The sequence below is a fragment of the Callorhinchus milii genome, unplaced genomic scaffold (assembly GCF_018977255.1).
Source record: "Callorhinchus milii isolate IMCB2004 unplaced genomic scaffold, IMCB_Cmil_1.0 Scaffold24, whole genome shotgun sequence".
In the NCBI taxonomy this organism is placed as follows: Eukaryota; Metazoa; Chordata; class Chondrichthyes; order Chimaeriformes; family Callorhinchidae; genus Callorhinchus; species Callorhinchus milii.
The window spans coordinates 7,615,595-7,641,415 of record NW_024704765.1 but is presented as its reverse complement, the minus strand read 5'-3'; the positions used below and the strand labels follow the sequence as shown (position 1 = coordinate 7,641,415).

Genomic DNA, 25,821 nt, shown 5'->3' with positions numbered 1-25,821 from the left:
ACCATGAAATTGCTATCAAGGCCACTTACCTGCTGGCTTGAATCTCAGTCCACGTTAGATATGGTAAATACATTCACAAATGCACTGGCTGGCTGTGTTGCGTTGGAGATGGACTTGCAGAGTGTGTGGGTGGATTAATACTGTGGGATGATACGGATAATTTTCCCTTTTACGCGCACTCACACAGAAACTGGTTGTCCTTCCCTCCAGCCGATTCAAGATGTCTTCAAATGAGTGCCTCTTGACTTCTCTGTAAGTTTTCGGAATCCTCCCACCCCACTCCAAAAAAAAAAATACCCCAAGAACAAACCACACAATGCCAGGACTTATCAACCAAAACAACGGCAGCAACTTGCCTTTAACTTCATCCGAAGTTACATCATGTATGATGGGCTACACACTGGGCATATCAGCCTCCTTAACATACGCCAACCCAGAGGATCATCCAATTGAAGGTGTGTACCTCCGCGAACATAATGAACGCCTTATCTCGGTTTTAAGACAGAATAAAATATATTTTGGGGGGGGGGGGGGGGTTTAACTAAGAATGGAATTTATTTTGCTGACGCAAAAGTTCCCTGTTTATTTTCCAGCAGAAATCTATCTGGTTTGTTGTTGAAAGAATTGACATTTTCTGCTTCCACTGTCTCCCTAGGGAGCCTGTTTCATAAGTTTACTACTCGGTTTAAAATGACTGATTGTGAGCCATTGCTATGTGCAAAATGTCATTTGCCTACCCAAAACAATCATTATATTTCACAGTAATTATCCGAGGAACGTTTTGAGACGTGCTATAAAGTGCAATTTCGTTTTAATTTTCTTTTTTCTCTCTCTTGCTCTTTCTTCCTCCACGTGTTGGAAGAGTTTCAGAAGCGTTGCAAACTATGTGGGGCAATTCTGTTTAATTCCAGGGCTTTTCATTTACCCTTTGGGCGAACACACAGCTGTGGTTGGATTTGAAGCTTTCGTTTCTGGACGTATTATAACAGTGCAAATCAAGGACAAAGCCAAACTTGATGACTATTATTTCGACTGCTGCGGTGTTTCAAATGGAGTGTTCCAGCACGGCAGTGGTAAAGTATTAGGTGGAAGTTCATCTCAACTTATATTTCTATTCAACTCATATCCTGAATGACAATCCGGTTGATCAGTCCAGCCACCTGCATGTGGGACCCTGCTGGAGCAAATGGCTTCTGTGTTTGCCTGCAGAACAGTCACCGCTCTTATGACATTAATGATCCTGGTTTGCATTCTCGCCTCTGAGTCAGAAGGTTGTGGCTTCAAGCCCCAAGTAGGGACTTGGAATCGCATTGTCTGAAATGCACTCCAGTGTAGCGCTGAGGGGGGTGTTGCATTTTGGAGGTCCTGTCCTTCGGATGAGAGGTTAAACAGATCGCATCTGCCAGTTTAGGTCAACATTAAAGATCCCGTGGCACTACTCAAAAAGAGCTGGGAGTTTCTCCTGGTGTCCGAGTCAACAACCTCCAAATAAAATTATTATCAAAATCAGTTTGTGCTGCTGCGTTCGCCTTAACTTGATTGAAACATAATTTGCAAACATTTAATGAAGGCTAAACGTATTAGAGCTGTATGGCCTTTTGGTTAAACCATTCGTTCTGGTTCTGCGCCATTTAATAATTTAAACCCTCTATCATTTGCGAAATTAATCAAATAAAAACTTCCCTTTACGTCGCGAAACCTCACAACAAGAACAACCCGCAACTTGTATGTGTACAGCTGCCTTCACGCCGGGACGGCCTCTCGGAGCGCTTACCGGCTCTTTTTGGCCTTTGGCAACAGGGCATCTAACGCTGGACGAGGACCTGGAGAGGACAATGTTCGTGGTAAGCCTCGGCGTGATTCCAGCCCTTGAGATTGTTTCTGTGGTGCTCAGCACCTCGTCCGAACTCCAGACCCTCCCCAGTGGGGCAGTCAGGGTCTTGCTGTCCTCAGTCTACACCCCCAGGGTGCTTCAACCTGATCCTGACGTGCAAAGTTCAGCTGAAAACCAGTTCAGGAGGTGAGCCAAGGACTCAGCACGTCTTAGCTGTACCGTAGCTGTCACATAGCCAAGACATGTTGCCTACAAAACAGTAGGCAACGTGTCTTAGCTAAACATTTTAAGAACATACTCTTGTCCCCTGCTGTAGTAATTACTCCAATTACCCCCCTCTCTCTGCCTCCATTGAGCATTGCAATGCTCAGCCTGGCACAGTGGTAGCACTCCTGCCTCTGGGTCAGAAGAATGTGGGTTCAAGCCCCGTGTTGGGATTCGGAATCACTTCAAGTCTAAACTGACGCTCCAATGCAGCATCGGGGGTACGGTGGGTACTGCTTATTCCCTTTCTGGAGTTGCTGACTGCCCCATACACACATAATAACGCAGTGGGCTGGTGTGGGGTGGGGAGGGGGGTGCGGAGGTGGTGGAGGGGCGTTGTGGGGAGCGTATGGGTGCGGGGAAGAGAAAGCGAGGGTATTACGGAGAGTATTACAGAATCCCAGCGTAAGAAAGGATTACCGACGGTCTGCAGAGCGGTGTGACGGGCGTAAACAATGGCTACACGTTCAGCGCAAATGCATTTCTCCGCAGCAAAGACAGACACCGGTGTGATTGCAGCCCTCGCAACCCAGCGCAGAGCGGCAACCGCTTGTGCTTGGCAAGATGCTTGGATGAGGAAGTCACCAACCCCAGCGTGTACGAGTTCAGTTTCCAGCTCGAGATCCGAGGGCCCTGCTTACTAGCAGGTCAGAAGCTACTGACATATGTACATAAGCATCGAAGCGACGAGAGCTCAGGGCTGGACAAGTGACCCCTGACATCGGCTGCCTCGCTAAATTGCGTGGAATTCAATGCAGATGTCCTAAATGATATCATGGAATCTTGCAGCACAGAAGGAGGCCATTCGGCCCATCGTGCCTGTGCCAGCTCTTTGAAAGAGCTACTAACTAGTCCCACTTTTCCTTTTCGAGTACACGTCCAATTCCCTTTAGAAGGCTACTGTCGAATCTGCTTCCACCACCCTTTCAGACAGTGCAATCCAGAGTGTAACAACTCTCTGTGTATAAGATCAATTAGCCATCTTTGCCCTGAATCCTTTAATACCCTTTAATAACATCCATCATAAGACCATAAGAATTTGCTGGTGAAAGAAGACCAAGGTCCATCTAGTTCGCCTTTCCACCATCCCGGCAGTCGTTTGACATGTTATGTCCCAAACTATACACTCTATCCCCCAGATATTATTTTCTAGCAGAAATCTATCTCATTTGTTCTTGAAACAAACAACATTTTCTGCTTCCACCGTCTGTCTCCCTCGGGAGCCTGTTTATTAAGTTTACTACCCGTTTACCATCCACCTCAGTCTTGTCACGTCAACGATGTCCATTGTTTTAAAGCAAACCCGTTGGCCTGTTGCCTTGACTGCTGCCTGTTCACCATTGCTCTGCAGGTGTGGAAAGCCCAACCCACTCGATCCGGGTCGACGCGGACCCCAAAGCGTTCTGTGCCTCCAGCGTCGTCGTCACATTAGCCAAGAAACATACGTGCGACAGACCCGTGGAGATCGTCATCCACCCCAGCGGTAGGGAAACCCTCTCCTTCCTTTGTCTCCGGCTCCCCGTTTCGATGTCGCCTTTTTCGGCAGCCACGGTGCCCGTGTGAGAACGTGCCACAAGGGGAGGAGGGAAATCGGTTTTCTTTCACGACAGAAATGGTGGGATTTCAGTCAACAAAACTGATCTCAGCGCCCCCACCTCTTCAAACCAATGGTTCGCGCCAATGCTGCCATCTTGGATTTGAGGCGCTCGACCAAATACACAATTTATCCGCGTGCGGGAGGCATCTGAACACAACTTTGCATCTTGGCCATTATCCGATTAATATGCAAAGGGCTACACCATTCTCTGAGATCAGGAACCACCACCCCACCCCCCCCCCCACCCATCCCACCCCTCGGAGATATTTTCCAACCAGTTGATCAGTCCCACGTTCCGCATCCAAAGGTGGTGTCCATTTTATTTCTTTGGAAAGTTTCTGCAGGGCGAACCATCGTGGCAAAAACCTTAGAGGTGTGCTAAGACTGGAAATCAGCTAACGTTTGGTTTATACAATGGTAGGTGTGTGTGTGTGTGTGTTTGTGTGTGCGTGTTTTACAAAGTTGGCTCAAGGTTAACTGAATTTATGATAATTTGCTGAAAAGTCTTTGGCAAGAGGTTGGGAAAATCTACAAGCTGCGGAATAATCCTGATTGACGAGCGTAAAATGGGCCGGTGGCCATACAGAGGTGCAGTGAGATAAGAGACTAGAGCGATGCTGTGTTTGGTGCCAAATTCTGGTTACCGATCTTTACTGATGCTTTAGCCGCTATGCTGCAGTGAGATCACAGATGTAAATGGCTTGATAGTGGAGTCACATGGTTCAGTACTGCATTGAGTGAGTCGACGTCGTTTTTTTTTGGAGGGGGAGCAAAGATTTAGCCGAGGCTTTTTATGTGTCCGTTCAGGTGTTAAAGACCCCTGTGGCACTATTGGAAAAGAGAAGAGAATTTCCCTCTGACCTGGTCAACAATCCCCCCAGTTTTGTTTTGGTTGTGAGACTTTACAAGGTGCAGATTGGCTGCTGTGCTGGCTCAGAAAACGCACAGTCACTACACTTTGCAGCAATTAGATGCCAATCGTTTTTTGACATTGTAGGTTTAATGTCGGACGCAAGGATGACTGGGTCTGCGCTTGGATCTCTCCTCATTGCAACGTAACAAAAAAGTAATCCTTGCCTCTGATATGACGTCTGCAATGTCGCAGTTTAATCGTGAATTCGTAATTGAATGCAGCGACCAATTTGCACAACATCCTACAAGCAGCCACGACCAATTTTATTCAGGGGATTGTTGGCCAGGAATCCAAGTTGACTGTTGTCGTTTCCAATGGATCTTTAACCCGAACAGAGGGACAGACGGACGGAAGCTCGGTTCAGTGCCTCGTAAGCGACAACGCTATGAGCTCGAACTCCCAATGTGGGGGCACACCATGAAACGTCTCTGAAGGGTTTTGCGTCATGTCTTCCTTAGAGCCACACTTGCCGCACATCCTAATGGAAGGAGGCGATATGTCACCAGATGAATACGAGCAGCATTTGAAAGGAAAGAGCGATTTCATCAAAGGAAGCAAAAAGGATCCCAGCTCGGAGAAAAAGGTGACTTCTGATTTGATACAGTGCCTCATCACGTCTTTGATATGTCTCCAGCGCTTCACAGAGTATACCATAAAGTCAATTGACTGTATATTTTGTGGGCAAAACGCGCCAGCCAATTGCCCACAGCAGCGTCCCCACAAACAGTTGTGGATTGAGTGACCGAAGTGGGGTGGGTAGGGGGTGGTGGTGGGAGCAGGGAAAGAACTGGAAGGGTGTTGACCAAAGGCTGAATGCTCAGCCATCGAGCACTAATTGCACGGTGAAAATGGGTCATTATTTTCCAATCAAAAGCTTCATGAAAGCAATGGGAGATGAGCAGTCAGCGGGGATCCAGCAATTACTTACAATGTGTTATGGAAACATAAATAGAACATAGTGCTGGGAACGAGAGACTCTGACAGACTCGTATCCCGAACCTTTGGTGGTACAACATCCCGAAGGATTCAAAATTCACACCAAAATCTCCTACACTCTCCTACGCCTACGCTCCCTGCCCTCCTCCGCCCCTGATCCCACCAACCCCCCCCCCCTCCCCCCCACCCCCACCAGCTCGGATCTAAACCACTGGGGACGTCCTCCTGAAAAGCACTGTGTAAATGCGATGTGCTGTTGTTGTTGACAGACAGAGATCATCAGAAAGCGGCTGAACAAGGACATCCCTCACAACCCAGTGGTCATGCTAAACTTCTGCCCCAACCTGAAGGCCGTTCAGCCCGACCTGAGGCGGACTCAGGGCGAGTTCATCTTCCTGATCGATCGGAGCGGGAGCATGAGCGGAGTCAACATCGGCCGCGTCAAGGTAACGGCTGATGAGCAGTCAGCCGAGCACACCCAACCCAGATAATAATAATAATAATAATGATCCTTGCATTTGATCCAGCACCTTATCACGTCTTCGAGACGCCTCAAAGCGCTTCACAGGATACACTGTCAAGTGAATTGACCGTACATTTTGTGGGCGAAACGCGGCAGCCAATTGCGCACAGTCGTGAGTTGAAGTGACCGACTTATTAACTATTATTATTATTATTATTTCTGAAGGAATTAAGACGGAATTTAAACAAAAATGATCGCATTTCAGGCTGGTTAACGAGAGGTTGGGGGTGAGGGGAAAGGTTTATTGCTGTACATTTCTGAAGATCAGACAGATGGGACCTGGGTTTGACGTCTCCTCTGGAGACCAGGCGGGTCAGGCGCAGGTTTGGAATTGTGCGAAGGCATTAGTATGGAGAATGTCGTGGCAAAGCTCTGGAGTTCTGTGAAGGGGCAAATTGATGGCGTTTTCAATTATGGAATCCTTCAGCGCCAATTAATTATTCACAATAATGGGAAAATACACAGCGCCGACACTCACTCTGTTTCTGATGTCGGTCCCTATGATGTATGTTTGCCCAGAATAAACATTGTGGTTCGCCTACGAGATACACGCTCGTTCCAATTGGCTGGCGCGGTCGGCCCCAAAATACACAGTCACTCCACTTTACAGTATAATGTAAAGAATGTACAATATATTTACAGTATAGCGCCTTGGCACGTCCTCACGACATGAAAGGCCCTTTACAATTGTAATTTTGTTGTTGTATATCCTGTGAAGCGCTTTGAGGCGTCTTGAAGGCGTGATAAGACGCTATATCAAATGCAAGGATTATTATAATTATTCAGAAGCCCAGTTTGTCCTGGTAAAAATTGATCGTTCACTTCACCACAGTTTGCGGGAATTTGCGCTCCAATTGGCTGCCTACAAGATGCACAGTCACTACACTACACTCTCAAGTCTCAAGCTTTTGACCCAAAATGGTGCCTTATAAAGATTTCTTGTATTGTGTCCCTAACCCTCACTGACGACTTGCAATTTCCTTTTTTTTTGGCGGCCGAGAAGGACGCAATGATTGTGGTCTTGAAGAGTCTTGTGCCTTCCTGTCTCTTCAATATCATTGGATTCGGATCCACTTTCCGGACCCTGTTCCCGGCCAGCAGACCCTACAATGAAGTAAGTCAACACTTTGCCTTCTTTATCGTCTCTCTGGTGTGTATGAGTGTCCGCTCAGTCCACCTTCCACTGTAGCATCACTGAATGGCACAGTCCAGTGTGTGTCAGCTTGGCTCAGTCTTTCTTCTGCAGGTTCGGAAGCCAAGGGTTCAAGCCCCCATGGGTTTGGGGACTTTGAGTTCACAGTCCAGGCTGATGCTCCAGAGCTGCACTGGATTTACTGTGCAGTATAGTGACTGTGCTATTGCTTTGGTCTTCTTCCACGCTGTGAGATTGTCGGATTCTTGGAGCTGCTTTCGTAAAAGGTTTCGCCCCACAAAACACACAGTCAATCCACTTGTACGATATGTTCTGCGACGGGCTTTGAGACGTCTCAACGACGTGTATCAAGGCGCTGTATCAAATGCAAGGATTATAAAAATAATTACTAAAGGTTAAAAACTCCAGTTGCTGGAAAATCTGAAACAAAAACAGAAGTGTAGCTTCGGAGTCCTGTAGCTCAGTGGTTAGAGCACTCGCTTTGCAAGTGAGAGACCTGAGTTCAATTCCAGGCAGAGGGTGAAACTTGGGCAAGTTTCCTTACTCCACACAGAGCCTAATAATAATCCCCAAAACCAAAAACAATAATAAATTGGTCATTTTCAATCTACGACTGTTTGTGGGACATTGCTGTGCGCAATTGGCTGCCGCGTTCGCCCACAAATATACAGTCAATTCACTTTACAGTGTGTTCTGTGAAGCGCTTTGGGACGTCCTCCCGACATGAAAAGCGCTATATCAAATGCAAGGATTATTATTATTATTATTAAGTGGCCGGGAACACTCAGCAGGTCAGGCAGCATCTATGGAGAGAGGAAAGTCAGTTAACTTTTCAGGTCGGTGACCATTTGTCAGAAAGAGCTAGCGAAAGGGTCATCGACCTGAAACGATGACCCCTTTCCTCTCTCCATAGATGCTGTCTGACCTGCCGAGCGTTCCCAGGGACTTCTCAGTTTTGATTATTAAAAAAAAACGACCTGTTCTGTTGCCGACCTGAGCTGTGAAACTATTCGATGGGTGGGAGATTCAGCCTTTGGCTGGAGCCATCTGAGCAGAATAGAATGCTGATCTGGTCTGTCAAGGCTTGACGAGCAGCCCTGGGACTCAAACCTGGGAGCGGAGAGAGTGAGAGAGAGAGAGAGAGAGAGAGAGAGCAAGCGCAGCGAGACTGGGCGAGCTGTCCACCCACGCCTCCTCAAGGTCATAGGCCTTCCCCAATGCGAATTCCAATTAAGCCTTCCCTTCCTTCCTGCGCTGGCTCAGTGAGTGCACAGTTTGAATAATTTGACACCTGAAATTCGCACTCGCGGGTGCACACACACACACACACTCACCGACACTCACACACAGACGCACACACACACACTCACAGCCTGAACTGTAACTTGAGACAAAATAATCGCCCCCACCACCACTCGGGCGATACGTAATGGGACCTCCGTGCCGTGACTGTTTCAGGGAAAGCAAGGGGGTCTTACTCCTGGTTTGCTTGTCCCCCACAGCCCCCTCTCCCCGTCCCCCTTCTCCCCATGGCCCCACTGCCACCCTCCTTTCCTCATTCTAATTCGGCCCTGGTTTCGGGTCGAGCTGCCTCTGTGACATCCTCCGCTTCTTTTCCCAGTCAATTTGTGAAGCGTTTCGAGATATAAAGATATCGCTTTCGCGTGAAAGGCGCAGGACCGACGCAGCAGCAAGTGGAATCCTCTCCCGGCGTCCAAGCCGTCGATCCCTCTTTCGCTTCGCGGCCATTCGCAGCGACGTCGCTGGGCGTAAATTGGCTGCCTCTGCAAAACACGCAGTCACTACACTGGTCAGCAAAAGCCCTCTATGAAGCGATTTGAAACGATGTGACAAGGCGCTGTACCAAATGCACGGGTCGTTACTGATAAGATAACCCAACGTTTTAGTAGATAAAATCGAATTCCGCACATTAATAAAAAAATATATAAATACACTTGGTGCCCCCAGGACACGCTGGCCCTGGCCTGTGAGCACGTTAAGAAGATGCGAGCCGACATGGGAGGCACCAACATCTCGGCACCTTTGAGTTGGATCCTCCGCCAGCCGGCCTACAGAGGACATCCTTTACTCCTCTTCCTTCTGACTGACGGGGCTGTGAACAACACGGGGAAAGTGATTGAGAGCGTCCGAGCCCACGCTCATTCGACCAGGTACTCGGGCTTGGATGCTCAGAACGAGAACGTACAGTCACTGCACTCTGCGGTGCGCTGCGCAAACTCCAAAGCGCTCTGGGACGCTACCCTGCTTAAGGGGCGGTGTATAAAGGCCAAGTTGTTGGTGTATGCTCCCGACATGAAAGGTGCTATAGTGGGGTCCAGTAGCTTAGTGGTTAGAGCACTCACCTTGCAAACGAGAGATTGACGGATCGCTTTCCGTGGGTAACAAGATCCTTCAGAGAAAAAAAATATTTGGTCACTCAATCCACGACGGTTTGTAGAACGCTGCCGCGGGCCATTGGTTGCCCTGTTTGTTTCGCCCACAAGATATGCAGTCAATTCACTTCACGGTATATTGTGTGAAGCGCTTCTGAGGCAACTCAGAGATGTGACATGTTTCGCCCACAAATGTACGGGTCAATTCACTTTACGGCGTATTCTGTGAAGTGCTTTGAGTCGTCGAGAAGACGTGAAAAGCGGTATATCGAATGCAAGGATTATTATCACTATTATTATTATAGAATGGTCTGTATCAAACGCTGACCTGCTGACCTGTCACCTCACTACAGGTGCTTTAGCTTTGGAATCGGACAGAATGCGTGCAGACGGTTGGTTCTGGGACTTGCGTCCGTTTCCAAAGGAGCCGCGGAATTTCTTGGAGACGGTGAAAGACTCCAACCAAAGGTGAATTCAAGCAAAAAAAAAAAAACCTACAAAATCAACGAGGGTTTAGTACACAAGAACGTCCGAGGTGTCAGTCAGCCTGACTCAGTCGGTAGCCCTCTCACACCCCGAGTCAGAATGTCGCATGGCTGCAAATCCTTGACCGTCCAACGCCTTGGGACGTCCTCTACCTAAATGCAATCTGTTGCCGTTGCTGCTGAGTAAACTTTGTATTAACACTATTTGTAGGCAGGTCTTTGCGAAGCGCTCATGAGACTTTATTCTGGGTCAAAGGCGCTGTGTAAATACAGGTCGTTGTTGTGGTTGTTGTTGTCATTCTTTCTCAGATCACTTTACTGTTGTTGTTGTGGTGGGTTCAAGTCCCCTACATCAGGTCTTTGAACTCACGTTGTTTAAGGCTGATACTCCACCACAGTGCCTGGAGGGTGCGCAGTGCATTCAGAGGCACCAGGCGAGACCTTAAACCAGGGTCCTGATTGCCTGTTTGGGTGGACGTTAAAGATCCCGTTGCGCTGTTGGAAAAGCGAAGGCAGTTTCTTTCTCCCTCTCTCTCTCTCCTGGCAGAACGCAGGCAAGACCCTGGCTGGGTTCTGTGGCGGTGATTAACGGCCGGTTGTGTTTGTGCGTTTGTGTTTAGATGGTGACGTCCCTCAAGAAGGCGATGATGCCCGTTCTCAGCGACGTCACAATCGAATGGCTCTTCCCCGAAACAACCGAGGTCCTCCTTTCCCCTGTGGGGCCGAGCACGCTGTTCCCCGGGGACAGGCTGGTGGGGTATAGCGTGATCTGTGACACGTCCAGGTATCACTCCAACCCCAGATCAGTGAGTATCCGACACGAGGCGACAAGGCTGACACGTGCTAGGGAACCTGGGAACAACCCATCGAACCTGCTCCACCCAGTTTATCACTGAAGATCTTCCTCTTCCTCGAGCTTTCGGTCACCTCCTCCCTCGCACTGCCCGGTGTTAGACTCCGCCATTGTCAAGCGCTCTGAGACGCTGCCCTGTTTGAAGGGCGCAAGTTGTTGATGTTGTTGTTGGTGGTGGTATAAGACCCTGGCAGATCTTCTCGTCCAATTTCCCCACACCCCTCAATGCCATTACTTCTCCCAGAAGGTTAGGGGTTGAAGCTCCCACATCGGGGGGGGGGCTTTGAGTTCACGGAATTGGCTGCCGCTCCAGTGCGGGGTGGGGGAGTGCTGCATTGTCGGAGGCGCTCTGGAGAGAACAGGGACTTGTCCAGTACTGGGGCTACCCCCGAGGGACCACAACCTCAGCCAACGGAGGAAAGATTTGGGATCGTTCTTGCGGAGTGACGTAATCACTGGAGGCAAAGGAGTTTGGCTCGCAGTCGTGAGATGTCATGTAGCGTCATGTATCATTTTAATTTCCTTCCCTCCCTCCCTCCCTTCTGCAATGCCCCCCCCCCGCCCCATCCCTCCACCCAGGAAAAACGTCGGAGATACAGCATGATGTGGTCCCAGGATTCCAGCGGTTCAGTCTTTTACCACTCGCTGGAGGAGGAATCGGACCGGGGTTTCGAGCTCGCGAGTTGTTCCCGGGATTCGGCCGTGGATCCCGGGAGAGAAGTGTCGCGGGAAGTGACTCTGGAAGAGCAGGAATGCGAAGCGGAAAGAGACTTGGGTTTGGAATTTTCTGTCTTTAATATTTTTGCGCGGATCGAAGGAGATTCCCGACCCCAGGTCACGCGGGCACTTCAGTGGGAGAAGGAATCAGGAAGAGCTTGGCCTATAATTGCCTGGCTCGGTCCGTTACGCTCTCATGCGTTCAAACCACACGTCGGGACTTTGAAGTCACACAGTCTAGGCTGACACTCCAGTGCATTGCTGGTGGGGGGGGTGGGGAATTGCTGCATTGTCAGAGGTGCCGTCCTTCGGAGGTGCCATTCGACCGAGTTCCCGGTCTGTTCCCTGTTCAGGGGGAACGTTAAAGATCGCGCGGCGCTATTCGCAAAGGGAAAGGGGGTTTCTCTCCCTCCCTGAGTCCCGGCGCAATTGGGTGCCGCCTTTCCGCCACAACACACACAGTCAATTCGCTTTGCAATGTAATCTGTGAAGCGCTTTGGAGACGTCCCGGAGACGTGATAAGGCGCTGTATCAAACACAAGGATTATTATTAGTCGTACCGAAATTATTATGAGTAACACATTGTCTCGTTGTCGTAACCTGCGTTCACGATGCATCTTAAAGGCATCAAGCCAAAGACGTCTCCCAGAAGGAGAGCGTATAGCGCCAATCAACTGGCTGAACAGGGCAACTTTAAGCGGTACTTTACCTCCAGTGACCCGTCCTCAGCCCTGAGTAAGAACCCTCTGAGGAGAGCAAGAGCCCAGCAGCTGGTGAGTCAACGGAGCCCGGAAGCTGCCTCGCTGGGTCAGGGAGACTGGCAGGTGAGCAGAAACAGGCAGCTGTTGCCGAATGCCTAACAGCCGGATAATAATTTCTTCGTGCGACTCTTGTCATCGTATCCGACGGGTTCCGAACAGCAAGCGGTCACGGTGAGAAAACTAGAGGTTGGGTTAACCGTGTGCAAAGCCCTCCACGTTCCCTTAATTGTGCAACTCAGACTCCGCCACTGTCAAGCGCTCCGGGACACTACCTGGGGTGACGGCCGCACTATAAATGCAAGTTGTTGTTGTTGTTCTACACATGCGTCACACGTGGTTAGCCCGACCCGCAAAATAGACCCCGCTCTTTGCCCGTAGCACCTCCTGCGGTCCTTGCCTTGAATGTACGGAAACTGCACTGGGCTGAGATTTCACAACAACCCCCTCCCTCAGTTCTTTCCCCCCCCACACCACCCACCTCCCCGTCTAATTTTGAGTTACGCCTATGCAAATGGCAATTGACTTGGGCGAGTCAGGGACATTAAAGGCTGATCCGGAATATAAATCAGACGCACAGAAGGATATATCTGGGAATGTATTAAAACTGTCACCTCTCTACTCTCTAAATGGGAAACTGAAATAGCTCAAAGGCTTAATATATTGCGCTGGGAGGCAAACCTTTGCCTCCTCACAATTAACAGTGAATCTTTGCTTCTGAAGATCTGTCAAGCACCTCCTATTGAATACTAAGCAGCCGGCTCAGTTGTTGCACTCTCGCTTCTGCGACAGGAGGTTGCGGGTTCAAACCCTTACCCATCTCTGCTTCAGGCCTTGAGCTCACAGTCTAGCCTGGACCCTCGATTGATAAGGTGTCATAAGAGTGCAATTGTCTTGCTTTCATCGTAAACGAAATCCACGACTGTTTGTGGGACACAGCTATGTGTGCAATTGTCTGCCGTGTTTCGCCCACAAACACACAGTCACTCCACTTTACAGTATATTCTGCGAAGCGCTTTGAGCCGTCTCGACGTGATAAGGCGCTGTATCAAATGCAAGGATTACTATTATTATTATAATAACAATTGTTAGCGCAAGGCAGAAGATGAAACATCCACCTGAACAAGGCACAGACGGGACTAATCGGTTTAAGATCTCAACCAAAGGACGTCACCTCTGACAATTCAGCGCACCCCCAGCACTGTGGTTGTGGGGTCAGCCTAGATCGTGCGAGTTAAAAGCCCCAAAATGGGGCTTGAACCCACAAATCTCAGACTCGGGAGGCAAGAGAAAACTGTAACCCGAGCCGGGCTGACAAAGCACGAGGATTTATGCATATTCCTCCGGTTCAATAGAGGGTGTTTTTTTTTTGGCTCGGTTCTGCATTTGAAAAGCAATTTTATAACCCAATTAAACAGACGAGTCGTTGCATAAATGATTCCTGAGTGGGGCTTCTTCAAAAGGATTTTTCGAGCTGGCATCGCGTTTCCCTTCATTGAAAAACCCAAGTAGGGGGTGGGGGGTGGGGGGGGGAATCAATGCCCCTTGACATGCACTCACCCGCTCGCATGTTCCCAATCAGTGCGTGACGCACGGGTAACCTTGGATTGCGGCCACGTGAGCAGGGAGCTAATCCAGTCCAATCCCACCCATTGCATCTGCGTTGGTGTTGGCTTCTTCACTTGATAGTTTCCCCTCCAACCGGAATCCAAGCGAATCTGCTTCAGTGTTAAATAGGTAAATAATATAAATAAATGGATATTTTATAATACTCCTTGCACTTGAGACAGCACCTTATCACCTCGTTGAGCCGTCCCAAAGCGCTTCACAGGACACACCGTACTGTAAAGAGAATCGACTGTATATTTTGTGGGCGAAATGCGGTAGCCGTTTGCGCACAGCAGCGTCCCACCAACCACGGTGGATTAAGTGACCAAATTATTTAAATAGCAATCACCGCATTCCATACAGCGAATTGCTGTGAGCTGTAGTGACTGTGCATCTGTAGGCCAACGCTGCAGCCAATGTGCCTAGGATCACGTAGAGTGTTACGGCACGGAAACGGTCGTAAGATGAATGTTAGCCTGGACTAGCCTGTGAGTTCGAAGTGCCACATGGGGCTTGAACCCAGAACCTTCTGATTCACAGGCGAGCATGATACCGACTGAGCCAAGCTAACACAAAGCGTTCAGTGTGTTTGTGTGTGTTGGTATGGAAACCACTGCCATGTTTCAATCCCAACCCCCCCCCCCCCACCCACACAACAACCCCACCCCCGCCGCCTGTAAATTAATGACCCAATCAAGAGCGCGGAGGATGACACAAAATTAATACAGGTTGATTTGAAGCAAATAATTCCCAGGGACAACAGTGGAGCCTTAATTAGGCCGTGGGTGATGAGAATAAGTCACGTCTGATACCGTTCAAGTGGCATCTGAAATGGCGAGAGCTGGGTTTGGTGATTTAATATCCTCTCAGTGTGCGTCAATGATCTGAGGGCCAAGCTGTAATTGAACCTTGGAAATATACAATTGTTATCATATAAGAATGATTATTGTATGTAGCACACCCGGAGGCCGTTTCACCCATTGTATCCGTGTTGGCTTCTCCACCTGAAGATTTTTCTCTTCGACCGTGACTTCCCTTTCTCCGCAGCTCAGTATCAAACTACGCCATTGTTCAGTGCTCCGGGATGCTACCCCGTGTGAAGGGCACTGCATACAAGCCAGTTGTTGTTATTGTGGATGTTTGCCCTCAAACACACAAACACACACACACACACGCAATTGTTCAGGTGGATGTTAAAGATCCTGTGGCCCTATTGGAAATTGAAAGGGACACCAGTATATAGATAGTTTGCAAATGCAAATGCAACTGCCAGGATGGTGGAAGACGAACTGGATGGACCTTGGTCGAGCAATCCTTATGTTCTTACGCTGCACTGCACGGTAAAATCCTGTGGAGGAGTTTGAAAGGTCTCGACAACATAATGAGGAGGTAAATCTAGAACCTAGGGTGAGAATTGTCGAGAGAAAGAAAGAAAGAGAGAAAGAGAGATCTATAGCTCATTCCTCTGAATGAAGAGGAACCGTAATAGCTCATTCTAGTCACGTGTGCCCACAGCTCCACACAAAGCTTGCAAGGTCCAAGCTGATTGATGGTAGGCGACCATCTCTGCTGCACCAAAACTGCGTATCTACCAGCCAGGACCTGGACTCGCCCCTGGGACAGACCAGCCTGCACCACACTGCCACCCCAGGGGTCACGGATCACGGTGACTCCACAACCACTTTCAGGTCATCCACGGAGAGCACCTCCGCCAGCAGCTGCTCAGAACCCGGTGAGTCAGAAGCCGGGTCTTAAAAGGTGCAGAGCTTCTCCGTTCATATTGTGTCGGACAATTTTGGGGAAAATGTCAAATGCTCCAATGCAGTGCTGGGCGCGGTGGTGCGGGGTGGGTTGGGGGTGTAGGGGGTGGAGTAGAGAGGGGGCTGTCTTGTCTGAGATGCCGTCCTTCGGATGAGACACCAGGTGGATGTTAAAGATCCCGTGGCACTGTTCAAAAAGAGACCAGGAGTTTCTCTCTCCCGGTGTGCTGGCCAACAATCCTCCAGATAAAGTTTGTCATCCATCTCATGGTTGTTTGAGGGGATGCTGCTGTGCATCAATTGTAAGGATCTTTTTTTTGTTATTATTATTACGTTTGCTCAGATAGAATAGTCGGGTATTACATTTCCAGCAATTCAAAATGGTTATTGTTTTTTCAACGACTCGATGATGCCTTTAATAATAATAATAGTAATCCATTTGGTTGTTGTTCAGACATGGATTATGAGCCGACGAAATGAAATCAACAAGTTTAATGGAAGGGCCCAGTCTTGAGAGATAGTTTTCGAGGCACCTGACAGAGGATGTTTTTCTTTCCCCAGATCAGGGTCGATTGGCACTAGGTGGGGCCCTTGCACATTCTCAAAAATACACTTCTCTCGCTCCTTCCTCTTGTCTTTTTGATCGTGCGCAAGAGTGGTGATCCACTGCTGACCCTCTGCCACAGAGGGTAATAAATGACAGGAACACAAGTTACCAGGAAGGGTGGTTGAGGCCAGGACACTGGGACTCATCGATACATTAAGAAAAAGCTGAATCCTGTGATTGCGAAGACGATAGGGTGGGTGTTCTGGAGGGATGAGATCAAATGGGCCAAAGGGCGTTCTTCATCTGAACCCATCATGTCACCCACCCTGTGGTGTTGGTGCGTTCCCATTCCTAGCTTCAAATCTGCCACGTTTCTAAAATGGGATTTCTTAATCAAGGAATCCAACACCTTGGGCTGTCCTCTCGACGTGAAAGCCAATGTAATTCATTCTTCTTCTTGTAATCTGAGACCTTCCTGGAATAACCGGGAGCATGTCACACCACATCCCGTCACATCACGTGGAAAGTCCGCTATCTGATTCTATCTGATTCCCAGACAATAAGGACGGATGCGGTCACTTTATTGTCTGGACGACGTGACGTATTGGGCTGTTTGCTTGAGAAAGCATCTGGTTTTCTCACAGCTGAGAGAAGCCTTACGGAGCAATCTCTCATTCCGGCCTGATTGTGGAGGACAAGGTAGTTATTTACTCAGAGAGGGTGCAATGCCTTCCACTCACGGGCTTATCTCCGACCACTCGATGATGAAGTTCCTGGACTCTCCACTCAGCTCCCCAGCACAAAGCCATAAATCACAGCCCACAGCCAGCACCACAAACTGCACCCGATCACCTCAATTTGCGGTGGAAATTGTAAGTTATTAGAGCGCGGTTCTTTCTACTCCCCAGTCCTCAGCCGCGCCTCGTACGAGATCGACGGATGACGTGAAGTGGCCCTTGTGCTTTCTGACGGGCCGTTTGAGATGCCGGCTTAACGCAACAACGACAATAACTTCACACAGGGTCGCGTCCCAAATACAACAAAAGCTTTCCATTTACACGGCACCTCTCGCATACACACGCGCGCGAATATCAACCAGGATAAAGCAGGAGATAAATTCCAGTTTCACTTTGAAATAGGGTGAGTCACTAAACACCCACCTGCCAAATCGGAAAAGCTAGTAATGTTGAACCGTGGCTTATTGAATTATTTTTACTTTCTATTATTTTTTTTCATGTCTGTTTATCCCACCCACTCACCCACTCCCGCCTGGGGGCTGGATTTAATAATAATATTAATAATATTTGCATTTGGTACAAGAGAAGGGAGTTTCTCTCTCTCTCTCGCCGTGCCCCGGCCAACACACTGAATTTGTTCAATCAAACCACGACGGTTTGTGGGACGCTGCTGTGCGCAATTGGCTGCCGTGTTTCGCCCGCAAAATATACGGGCAAATAGGGTACGTGCCCGATCAGAGAGGTCTCACACCATACACCAAACACTTGGCTTTTAATAAAATATTTCTTAATTATTCAAACCCATTCAATTCAATATATATATATATAGCATTCGACGCAAAAATAACAAACCCAAATCTTACATAATACTTTGATAATACTACATTAATGTAAATAAAACGCAAAATACTGCATTTCTATATAAATATAACTTTAACACTTATACTTTATAAGATATCTAACCACTGAGCCTTAACACTTAGACCACCACGCGTAAACAAATAGAATTACTTTACCCCAAATTCACATCTCTTCTAAGTTACTGAGATTCAAGAGCTTTTATAATTAGTGATATTAAAATCAGAAGTTAGTTAAAACTCCCAAACTCAACAACCGTCCTATAACGCCACTCCCTCCCTTTTATACCTCAAATGTTCCCGTGTCACTTTTTACCCAATCAGTTCTCCGTACTTTGACAAATTCATACTCCTAATTAACTAAGAATGACCTCCTTCAACCAATCCTTCCTACTTTGACAGTTCGAAAACCTTAACTCCTTAATTCAACTATTGTTCAGACTAAAAGACTCCGACAGGACCATAAAACCTATTAACTCACAAAATCTAACAAAGAAGTCATAAATCGAAAGCACTCAAACCAATATTTTTTCCCCTTAAGAGCGATAAATCGATTGATATCTCAATCTAACAGATTTAACAGAATGTCTGGCTCTGAACACCTGTGACCCCCTCGCCAGGAACCAAAACGTTCACCCTATTTCGATGAACGCTTAACTACCTCGCAGTGTGACGTGCTTTGAGACGTCTCAATGATGTGATAAGGCGCTATGTCAAATACAAGGATTATTATTATTATTATAAAAGATGCAGAGCTTGCAGCCCTGTTTCTGTGCACAATGGACAGGAGAATTTATTATCTGTAGAGGGAACACAATGTCAATTTCACGGAGGGTGACCATGGAATTGCTTAGCACATCCAGACACAGGCTATGACAGACCCCCCCCCCCCTCTTCTCTGTGACTCAGACAGAGACCGGGTCTGAAATTGAAAGTAGCGTCGGAAGAAAAAGCCTTTTCCCAAAATGGTGTTTGTTTCGTCTGAAAGGGTGGTTGGATTGCTCCTCTCAAGGACAGTTCCATTGTTACTGCAAGTAATGACCAAATAATAATAATAATAATGAAACGTTTCTCTGTGTTAAGCGATAAATTTCAGGACCAATGCTAGTGACGAGGAGTTAAGAACGCAGAGTGTTCACACGATTTTCCGCGAGGTGTCAGCTTGGCACAGTCGGCAGCACTCACTCTCGCCCACCAGCCAGAAGGTTGTGGGTTCGAGCCCCCACATTGGGACGTTGAGCTTATAGTCTAGATTTATCCCTTCATCGAAGGTGTGCCGCATTGTCGGAGGCTCCATCCTTTGGATGAGATGCTAAACCTCACTCCCCGTCTGCGCCTGCGCCTGCGCCAGGTGGACATTAAAGTTCCCGTTGGCGCTATTCGGAAAGAGAAAGGGCAGTTTCTCTCTCCCAGCATCCTGGACGACAATCCCCGGATAAAAATCGGTCACTCGCTTCGTGGCTGTTTCAGGGGTCTTGCTGTGTCGTGTTCGCTAACACTCACCGCGCCCTGCTGTGAAATCCCGTGAAGCGCTTTCGGACGTCCCGACGATGCGATAAAGCGCCGTATCGAATTCACCCAAGGCTAACGTTGCTACTGGAATCAATTTGCAGGGAAATATCACGTATTCTCGCCAACTCTGAAGGCCAAGTCACCGCAAGGAGTCAGGGACTCGGGGCCTCACCACAGCAAGCCTGACTGCAAGGCCGTGATCAGCGGTCTGCTGTCTGGGGAAGTCCTTCGGTGGGAAGTGACCTTTGATCTCGGATCTCTACTTGACCACGGAAAGGTTCAGGGCGGGTTCCAGGAGGACCCGTGGAACGAAACCGTCCATCACCTGGCTGCCAAGTCCGTCATCCGAGACTTTGAGCAAATGGCTGAAAAAGAGTGTGAGATAGAACACGGTAAGATTCATCGAGGAAGGTAACCTCGGCCCATCAGCCTGGCTCCGTGGGTAGCGCTCTGGCTTCTCACGCTCAAGCGCTCCAGGACTCTATCCTGCGCGAAGGGCTGTTGTTGTTGGGTTAGATGAATGTGGGTTCAAGCCCCCACATCAGCTCTCATTGAGACACCCCCCTTCCTGACATGAAAGGCATAAGGAACTTAAGAATTGTTGGACGAAAGAAGACCGAGGTCCATCCAGTTCGCCACCCAGCATCCTGAATTATTATGAGGGTGGGGAGCTAGGAATTCTTTGGGGAGGTGGGGGGGGGCAGGTGTATCTTACTTGAGGTGTTTCCCAACTGGAAAAGGAATCCCGATAGAATTCCCAACAACCTACAACGGGGAGTTCTGAGAGGGGACGAAGAGTCGAATGGCCTCCTCCTGTGCTCTGTGCTATGGCTTTATCACTGTCTGATTACCAAGTGGATCGACTTCAAGATCCTCTCACTTGCTTTCAAATCCCTTCATGCCCTCGCACCTCCCTACCTCTCCGATTTGCTTACCCTGCCCCCCCCACTCCACCCACCCGCTGCCTCCGCTCGGCCAGCTCCGGCCTCCTGTTCGCCCCTCGCCCCCCTCGGCTCTACCATCAGCGGCCGTGCCTTCAACCACTACGCCCTGAAGCTCTGGAAATCTCACCCACAGTCCCTCCGCCTTGCCCCCTCCTTCCCCACTTTCAAATCCCATCTAAGGGCCTTCCTTTTTGATCGTGTTTACGGTCACCTCCCCCCTCCCTCTCCCCCTGGCTCGGGGTCAGACCCCACCACAGTCAAGCGCACCGGGACCCTACCCCGCATGAAGGGCGCTGTGTAAGTGCAGGTTGTTTGTTGTTGTCTGCACTCTCTGTGTTCCCTTCTACCCCAGGGTCTGGCAGACGATACCAATTGAACGTCCTTCACACCAGTAAGGCCTGCAACATTATCAGCAAGTACAGAGCCTTTGTGCCTGTTTATCTGGAGAACAATGAATACCTGCCAAACAATATTGAGTACTCAAACTCAGGTAATGTAACCACTTGGGTCTACCCTACACCCCCTCCTGGTTCAGTCGCTCACCCTTTCGCCTCTGGGTCAGACGGTTGTGGTTTCAAAGCTCCCTCCCACCCCAATATCAGGGACTTTGAGCTCACAATTCAAGGCTGACCCTCCCAAATACGCTGCACTGTTGGAGGTGCCGTCCTTCGGCTGAGACTTCAAATCGAGGTCCTTTCCTTCAGGTGGACACTTCACGTCTCTCCTGGTGTCCAGCAGGTTAGGCCGGCTGTTCTCTTCGTGGCTATTTTTGGGTTATTGTTGGGCGCAAGGCGTTCGCTTACAAAATACGCAGTCACTACACTTTAAAAAAAAAAGAAGTGAAGTGCAATGGGACAGCTTGAGGTTACTGGCACCGTGTCAAACACAAGGATTATTTCGCCCACAAAATATGCAGTCGATTCACTCGACGGTACATCCTGCGAAGGCGCTTTGAGACGTCTCGAAGACGTGATAAGGCGCTGTATCAAATGCAAAGGATTATTGTGATTATTAACCCGTCGAGGTGTCCATGGTGTTGGGTGACCTGTTTGGTCTTGTCTTTTCCTTCTGCCTCGTTTCCGCTCCCGCTCTAGCGCCTGGGTCAAAGTCCAGCAACCAGAGGAGCTCCCACACAGGGAGCCAGAAACACCGCACTTACAGCGTGGGCCTGGGCAGGTCGCAGTCCGGATACGGCTCTGATGGGGGTGACGATGGGTTCGCCGTGATGAGTAAGGCTCTTATCTCACTCGCTAGGGGTCAAGGCACTGAGATGGCCGAGCTCTGCGCAGTACCCGCTTGGCGACGCCAGGTGGCGGTGCGACAACTGTTTCAGGATGGAGCCGGTTGTGTGTCGCTGGTTCAATCCCATCTGCACTCCTGACTCCTGCTCGTTCAAAGGGTTGATTGATTCAGCAAGCTTTAGAACGGCTTACTTGTGAATACTACTGCAACGGCGCGTTTGTATAGCGCAGCCCACACACCCCCCCCCCCCCGCGTGTGGGGAAGCGTCCAGGAGCACGCACGGCGGTTCAAAATCCGTAGGTTTCTGCGACCCTCTTCACTGCTCCTCGTTAAAGATTGATTAGAAAGAGCTATTGGGTTAATAGAAGTCACAGAGCCTGTTGAAGACTGGGCCTTCTGCATGATTGAGATTGGTTTCCATTGCACATCCTTGGGAGACGTCATTGATCAACAGGAAAATCTATTCGCTAAAAGCTTGTTCGTTCCTTTCTTATGTCCTAATGGCAGTGACTTGGCCGGCATTCAGTGATGGGGGGGGGATGTGGCCTGTTATTCCATAGCAGTAATGATAATGGCTAACTTGTGAATACTTGTGTACCCATAATATCATAAGCAATGATATAGCATGCACTTCGGGCAAGTTCGTACATAAGGCAAGTTTGCTTACTCCACATGCCTCTGTTTACCTAGCATCAATTATTATTATTATTGGGAGACGTGTTTCAGTGATTTGCAGTGCAGAACAGCAGGGAGTTGAGATGGAGGGAGGAACGGAAGGAGGGAGGGAAGGGTCTTGACGTCTTACAGCGACTTCCACTTCAAAACGTCTGCAAAAGTGTTTCCGCAGCTCATTATTGTTCAGGTGCAGTGACTGCTTTTGAGGCAAAGGCAGCGACTATTTACGCCAACAAGATCCCACAAGATGAATTAATCTGCGGGATCGTTGGTCAGAATACCGAGGAGAACGCTCCCCATTGTGCTCTCTTTCTCTCTCTCTCTCTCCCTCTCACCTCCCCATCCCCGCCCCCCCACACCCAGGTAGTCGGGTTTAACGTCTCTTGGGATAGCTGGAGTGTCAGCCTGAGCCCCTGCTGTTGCACTTGACAGTAATTGCAAGCGGAGAGTACTGAGTACTGAGATGGTCGGACGTGATAAGGTGTTGAAGCCCCTGTGTGATGTGGGCTTTAATGGAACTCATCTATCTCAGCTAATCTCAACAGAACAAACAAGTAGAGTCCCAGTGTGCCACAGGCTCTGCTCCAGTCACTCAGCTTTGGAAGAGAATAACTGGCAGAGGGTACAGACTCCCCCACCCTCTCCCAGGAACCCCCCCCCCCACCCCGAAAATTAAGGCTACGAACGAACATCATGTGCCTTTGGAGACTTGCAGCTCAGCACACTGAGCGTCACAGGATTTAATGAGCACTTGCTTTGTGCGATGCAACAATTGCAAGGCTTGATTAGGTGAGATGTAACACCGTCTAGGTTCACAAGAGCTCAACCACCACCCACTTCACCCCCTCCCCAAACACAGACACACACACACACACACACTGGATTAGGAGGCTGGATCCATTCACATTTTCAAGATAGATATTTGTTAGGTCGGGGTATCAAGGGATATTGAGCGAGGGCGGGCAATTGGAGTTGAGGTACAGATCAGCCATGATCTTATAGAACGGTGGATCAGGCAGGAGGGGCTGAATGGTCTATCCCTATGTTTCGCACAAGCACAAGTGCACACACACAAAGACACACACATACCCACACACTCGCTGCGCTCCGAACTTATAGGGAACAAACATGTTTCCTTCCCCCAGTCTTACACTGACATTGACAGAAATGCAGCCTGATGCAGCTTTCTCTATTGTCTCTCGTTGCCAGCGACTGAGGAGAGCAGCCTGTCTCCCTGCAGCGCTCCAACCTCCTCCGGGTGGGAGAGGTGCAGCTTTACTGAAGGTAACAAACTCCTCTCCCTATCTCTCTCTCACTCTCTCTCTCTCTCTCTCTCTCTCTCTGTCTCTGCCTTTTCCATCTTAAATTCATCCTTGGAACTTATTCTCTGCTTCTTCCATCCAGCACCGCAGAGAAGTCTCTCTGTCTCGTCCCAGAGGTCCATCGAAAGCTTATTCACAGCAAGGTTCGTGGAGCTTGAAGCTGTTCCCCTGCACGGATAAGGAGTTTATGGGGTGAAAAATACGCCCTTTCTTTTGCTCTGTCTTAGGACGTGGGTGACCCTTGCTAGTTCCCCCTGGGCAAGGGTGGGGATGTGGGACCCTCTATTTAAAGACTGTCCTTGTAGACCTCTAGAGCTCCCAGATGCCATACGGTGTGAAGTTATTGTTGTTGGTGGTGTTGTGGTGGTGATGAGGCTCCCAGCACTGTTCTGTGGGTTGGACAGGATTGGATTGGGATGCATTTGTGTGTGACTTGGAGGCTAGCTTAGTTCTGACCTGGGATCCCATGTTCTCCCACAGGTTGAGCCTAAGCAAGGCTCGGATGCTCACACGAGCTGCCAAGGGCTTCATGAGCCGATCGCCTAGTAAAGCAAGCGACTCCATCTGCAAAACCGAGAACGAGAATAATGACTACCTTCCCCTCGTGAGTATTGAAGTGGCGTTTTGTGCGTTCAGATTCTGCAGCTCGTGTCCTCTCCCGCGCCAGGCTCCGTGACCCTATCACCCCCATCCTCGCCTGGCTCCACAGGCTTCCCATCCCCCAGAAGATAGAGTCCAAAGTCCTCGTGCTCCACTGCCTTGCCCCTCCCTACCACTGTGAGCTGCTAATTCCATATGGACCTATCTGTTCCCTCCGCTCAGCGGGCTCCGGCCTGCTCTATGTCTCCCGCCCTGCCTGTTCCATCACGTCGATCAGACCCTTCAGCCTCTCTGCCTCTTGAACTCCACCCCAAAGTCCCTTCGCCTCGCCCCCTCTCTTGCCTCATTCAAGGCCCGTGTCAAGACCTTCCTTCAGTCCTCCTGATCCCAACCCCCAACTTGGGTCCAAAATGCTTGACTGCCCAGAGCCTTGTAAATATAATTTGTCGTTGTTGTTGAGTAGTCTTTGCATCAACACTAGTCGCAGGCATCCAATTGCGTGTTGGTGAAGCACTTCGGGACACTGTGCAAGTGCAAGTTGTTGTTGTTGTTGCCACTGCCTTTCGCAGATCACTTTACAATTGGCATCGGGAGCCTTTCTGCTCGACGAGCCGTTCTGTGAGGCCGTCAGCATCCCCATGGAGAAGCTGAGGTGGAGCTCCCCTTTCCCCAGCCACCGAGCCACCGCCAGCCCCACCGTCCATAGCTGCTGCTCCCCTGCGCGAGACCGGACGGGGCTGGGGGAGAGGGGGGCCATGAGGGGGCAAGAGACCGGGGATGGAGAAAGCCTCACCGATGGGAGTGCGGAGAGGCTGAACCTCTGGGCCGGCTTCGACGGCCAGGCCAGCGAGCAGCTGGGGGAGCAGGCGAGAGGGGTCGGGCCGTATCCTGGGGGCCAGCCACGCGTTCCCAGCGCCGACTCGGAGCCCTCCCCACCCTCAGTGGCCGGCCGCCGGACCTCCTCACCGAGAAAGCCCAGGCTTCCAGCCCCTCGCAGGCTGACAGTGGGAGAGGATCCGAGACGGACTGCAGCGAGGCTCTCTGCTTGCCGAGCGGGGGCAACGGGGGGACGGACCCCGGGGGGACTCTGTGGGCCACGGCGGTGGCCTTGGCCTGGCTGGAGCACAGCTCGGCCACGTCGTTCATCGAGTGGGAGCTGGTGGCCGCCAAAGCAAGCACTTGGCTGAACTCCCAGCCCATCCCCGAGGGCAGAGACCTCCCCACCATCAAGGCTTCGGCCAGACAACTCTTCGTGTTGCTGAGACACTGGGACGAGAACCTTCAGCTGAACGTGTTGTGTTACAACCCCAACAGCGTCTAATGAACAACGTCCCCGTTCAACCCTGGGGTTAGACCCCCTACAATTCGATGGAGGGAGGGGCTGGGGGTGGGTGATCCTAGTGCCTTTCACACCAGGATCCAGTGCTTCGCGAAGAGCTTTGTTAATTGTTTGTGTTTTTTTTAAAGTCGCTGGGAATGCAGCCGTCTAAGTGTAGCTGAGTTAGTCATTTGGGTCTCTCAGTGCTTCTGTTTTTCGTTCAACGCTTTTGCTATCGTTTAACTTGGCTTCTCCCCGCTAGAGCAGAAGCAA

At 49.8% G+C, this 25,821-nt stretch overlaps 1 protein-coding gene across 1 annotated transcript; it reads left to right on the top strand.

The window, feature by feature from the left end:
• The first annotated feature begins 316 nt into the window (after positions 1–316).
• On the top strand, positions 317–25,551 carry vwa5b1 (von Willebrand factor A domain containing 5B1). Its single transcript, XM_042343799.1, has 22 exons — positions 317–455; positions 912–1,073; positions 1,801–2,020; positions 2,591–2,745; positions 3,450–3,581; positions 5,067–5,191; positions 5,814–5,990; positions 7,071–7,181; positions 9,189–9,391; positions 9,967–10,081; positions 10,719–10,904; positions 11,531–11,726; positions 12,293–12,492; positions 15,550–15,766; positions 19,549–19,839; positions 20,744–20,881; positions 21,486–21,625; positions 23,526–23,592; positions 23,713–23,773; positions 24,111–24,234; positions 24,800–25,113; positions 25,173–25,551. The coding sequence occupies exons 1-22, from the start codon at positions 317–319 to the stop codon at positions 25,549–25,551; spliced, it is 3,852 nt and encodes a 1,283-aa protein (XP_042199733.1).
• Positions 25,552–25,821: the final 270 nt, after the last annotated feature.

What these genes read in the sequence shown, in the direction of transcription:
- vwa5b1 (XM_042343799.1), top strand. Translation starts at nt 317, where the DNA reads ATGCCAGGACTTATCAACCAAAACAACGGCAGCAACTTGCCTTTAACT. An exon ending in TGGGTCAGGGAGACTGGCAG is followed by an intron (nt 12,493 to 15,549) that starts GTGAGCAGAAAC and finishes GTGTGCCCACAG; the next exon opens with CTCCACACAAAGCTTGCAAG. An exon ending in ATAATGACTACCTTCCCCTC is followed by an intron (nt 24,235 to 24,799) that starts GTGAGTATTGAA and finishes TGCCTTTCGCAG; the next exon opens with ATCACTTTACAATTGGCATC.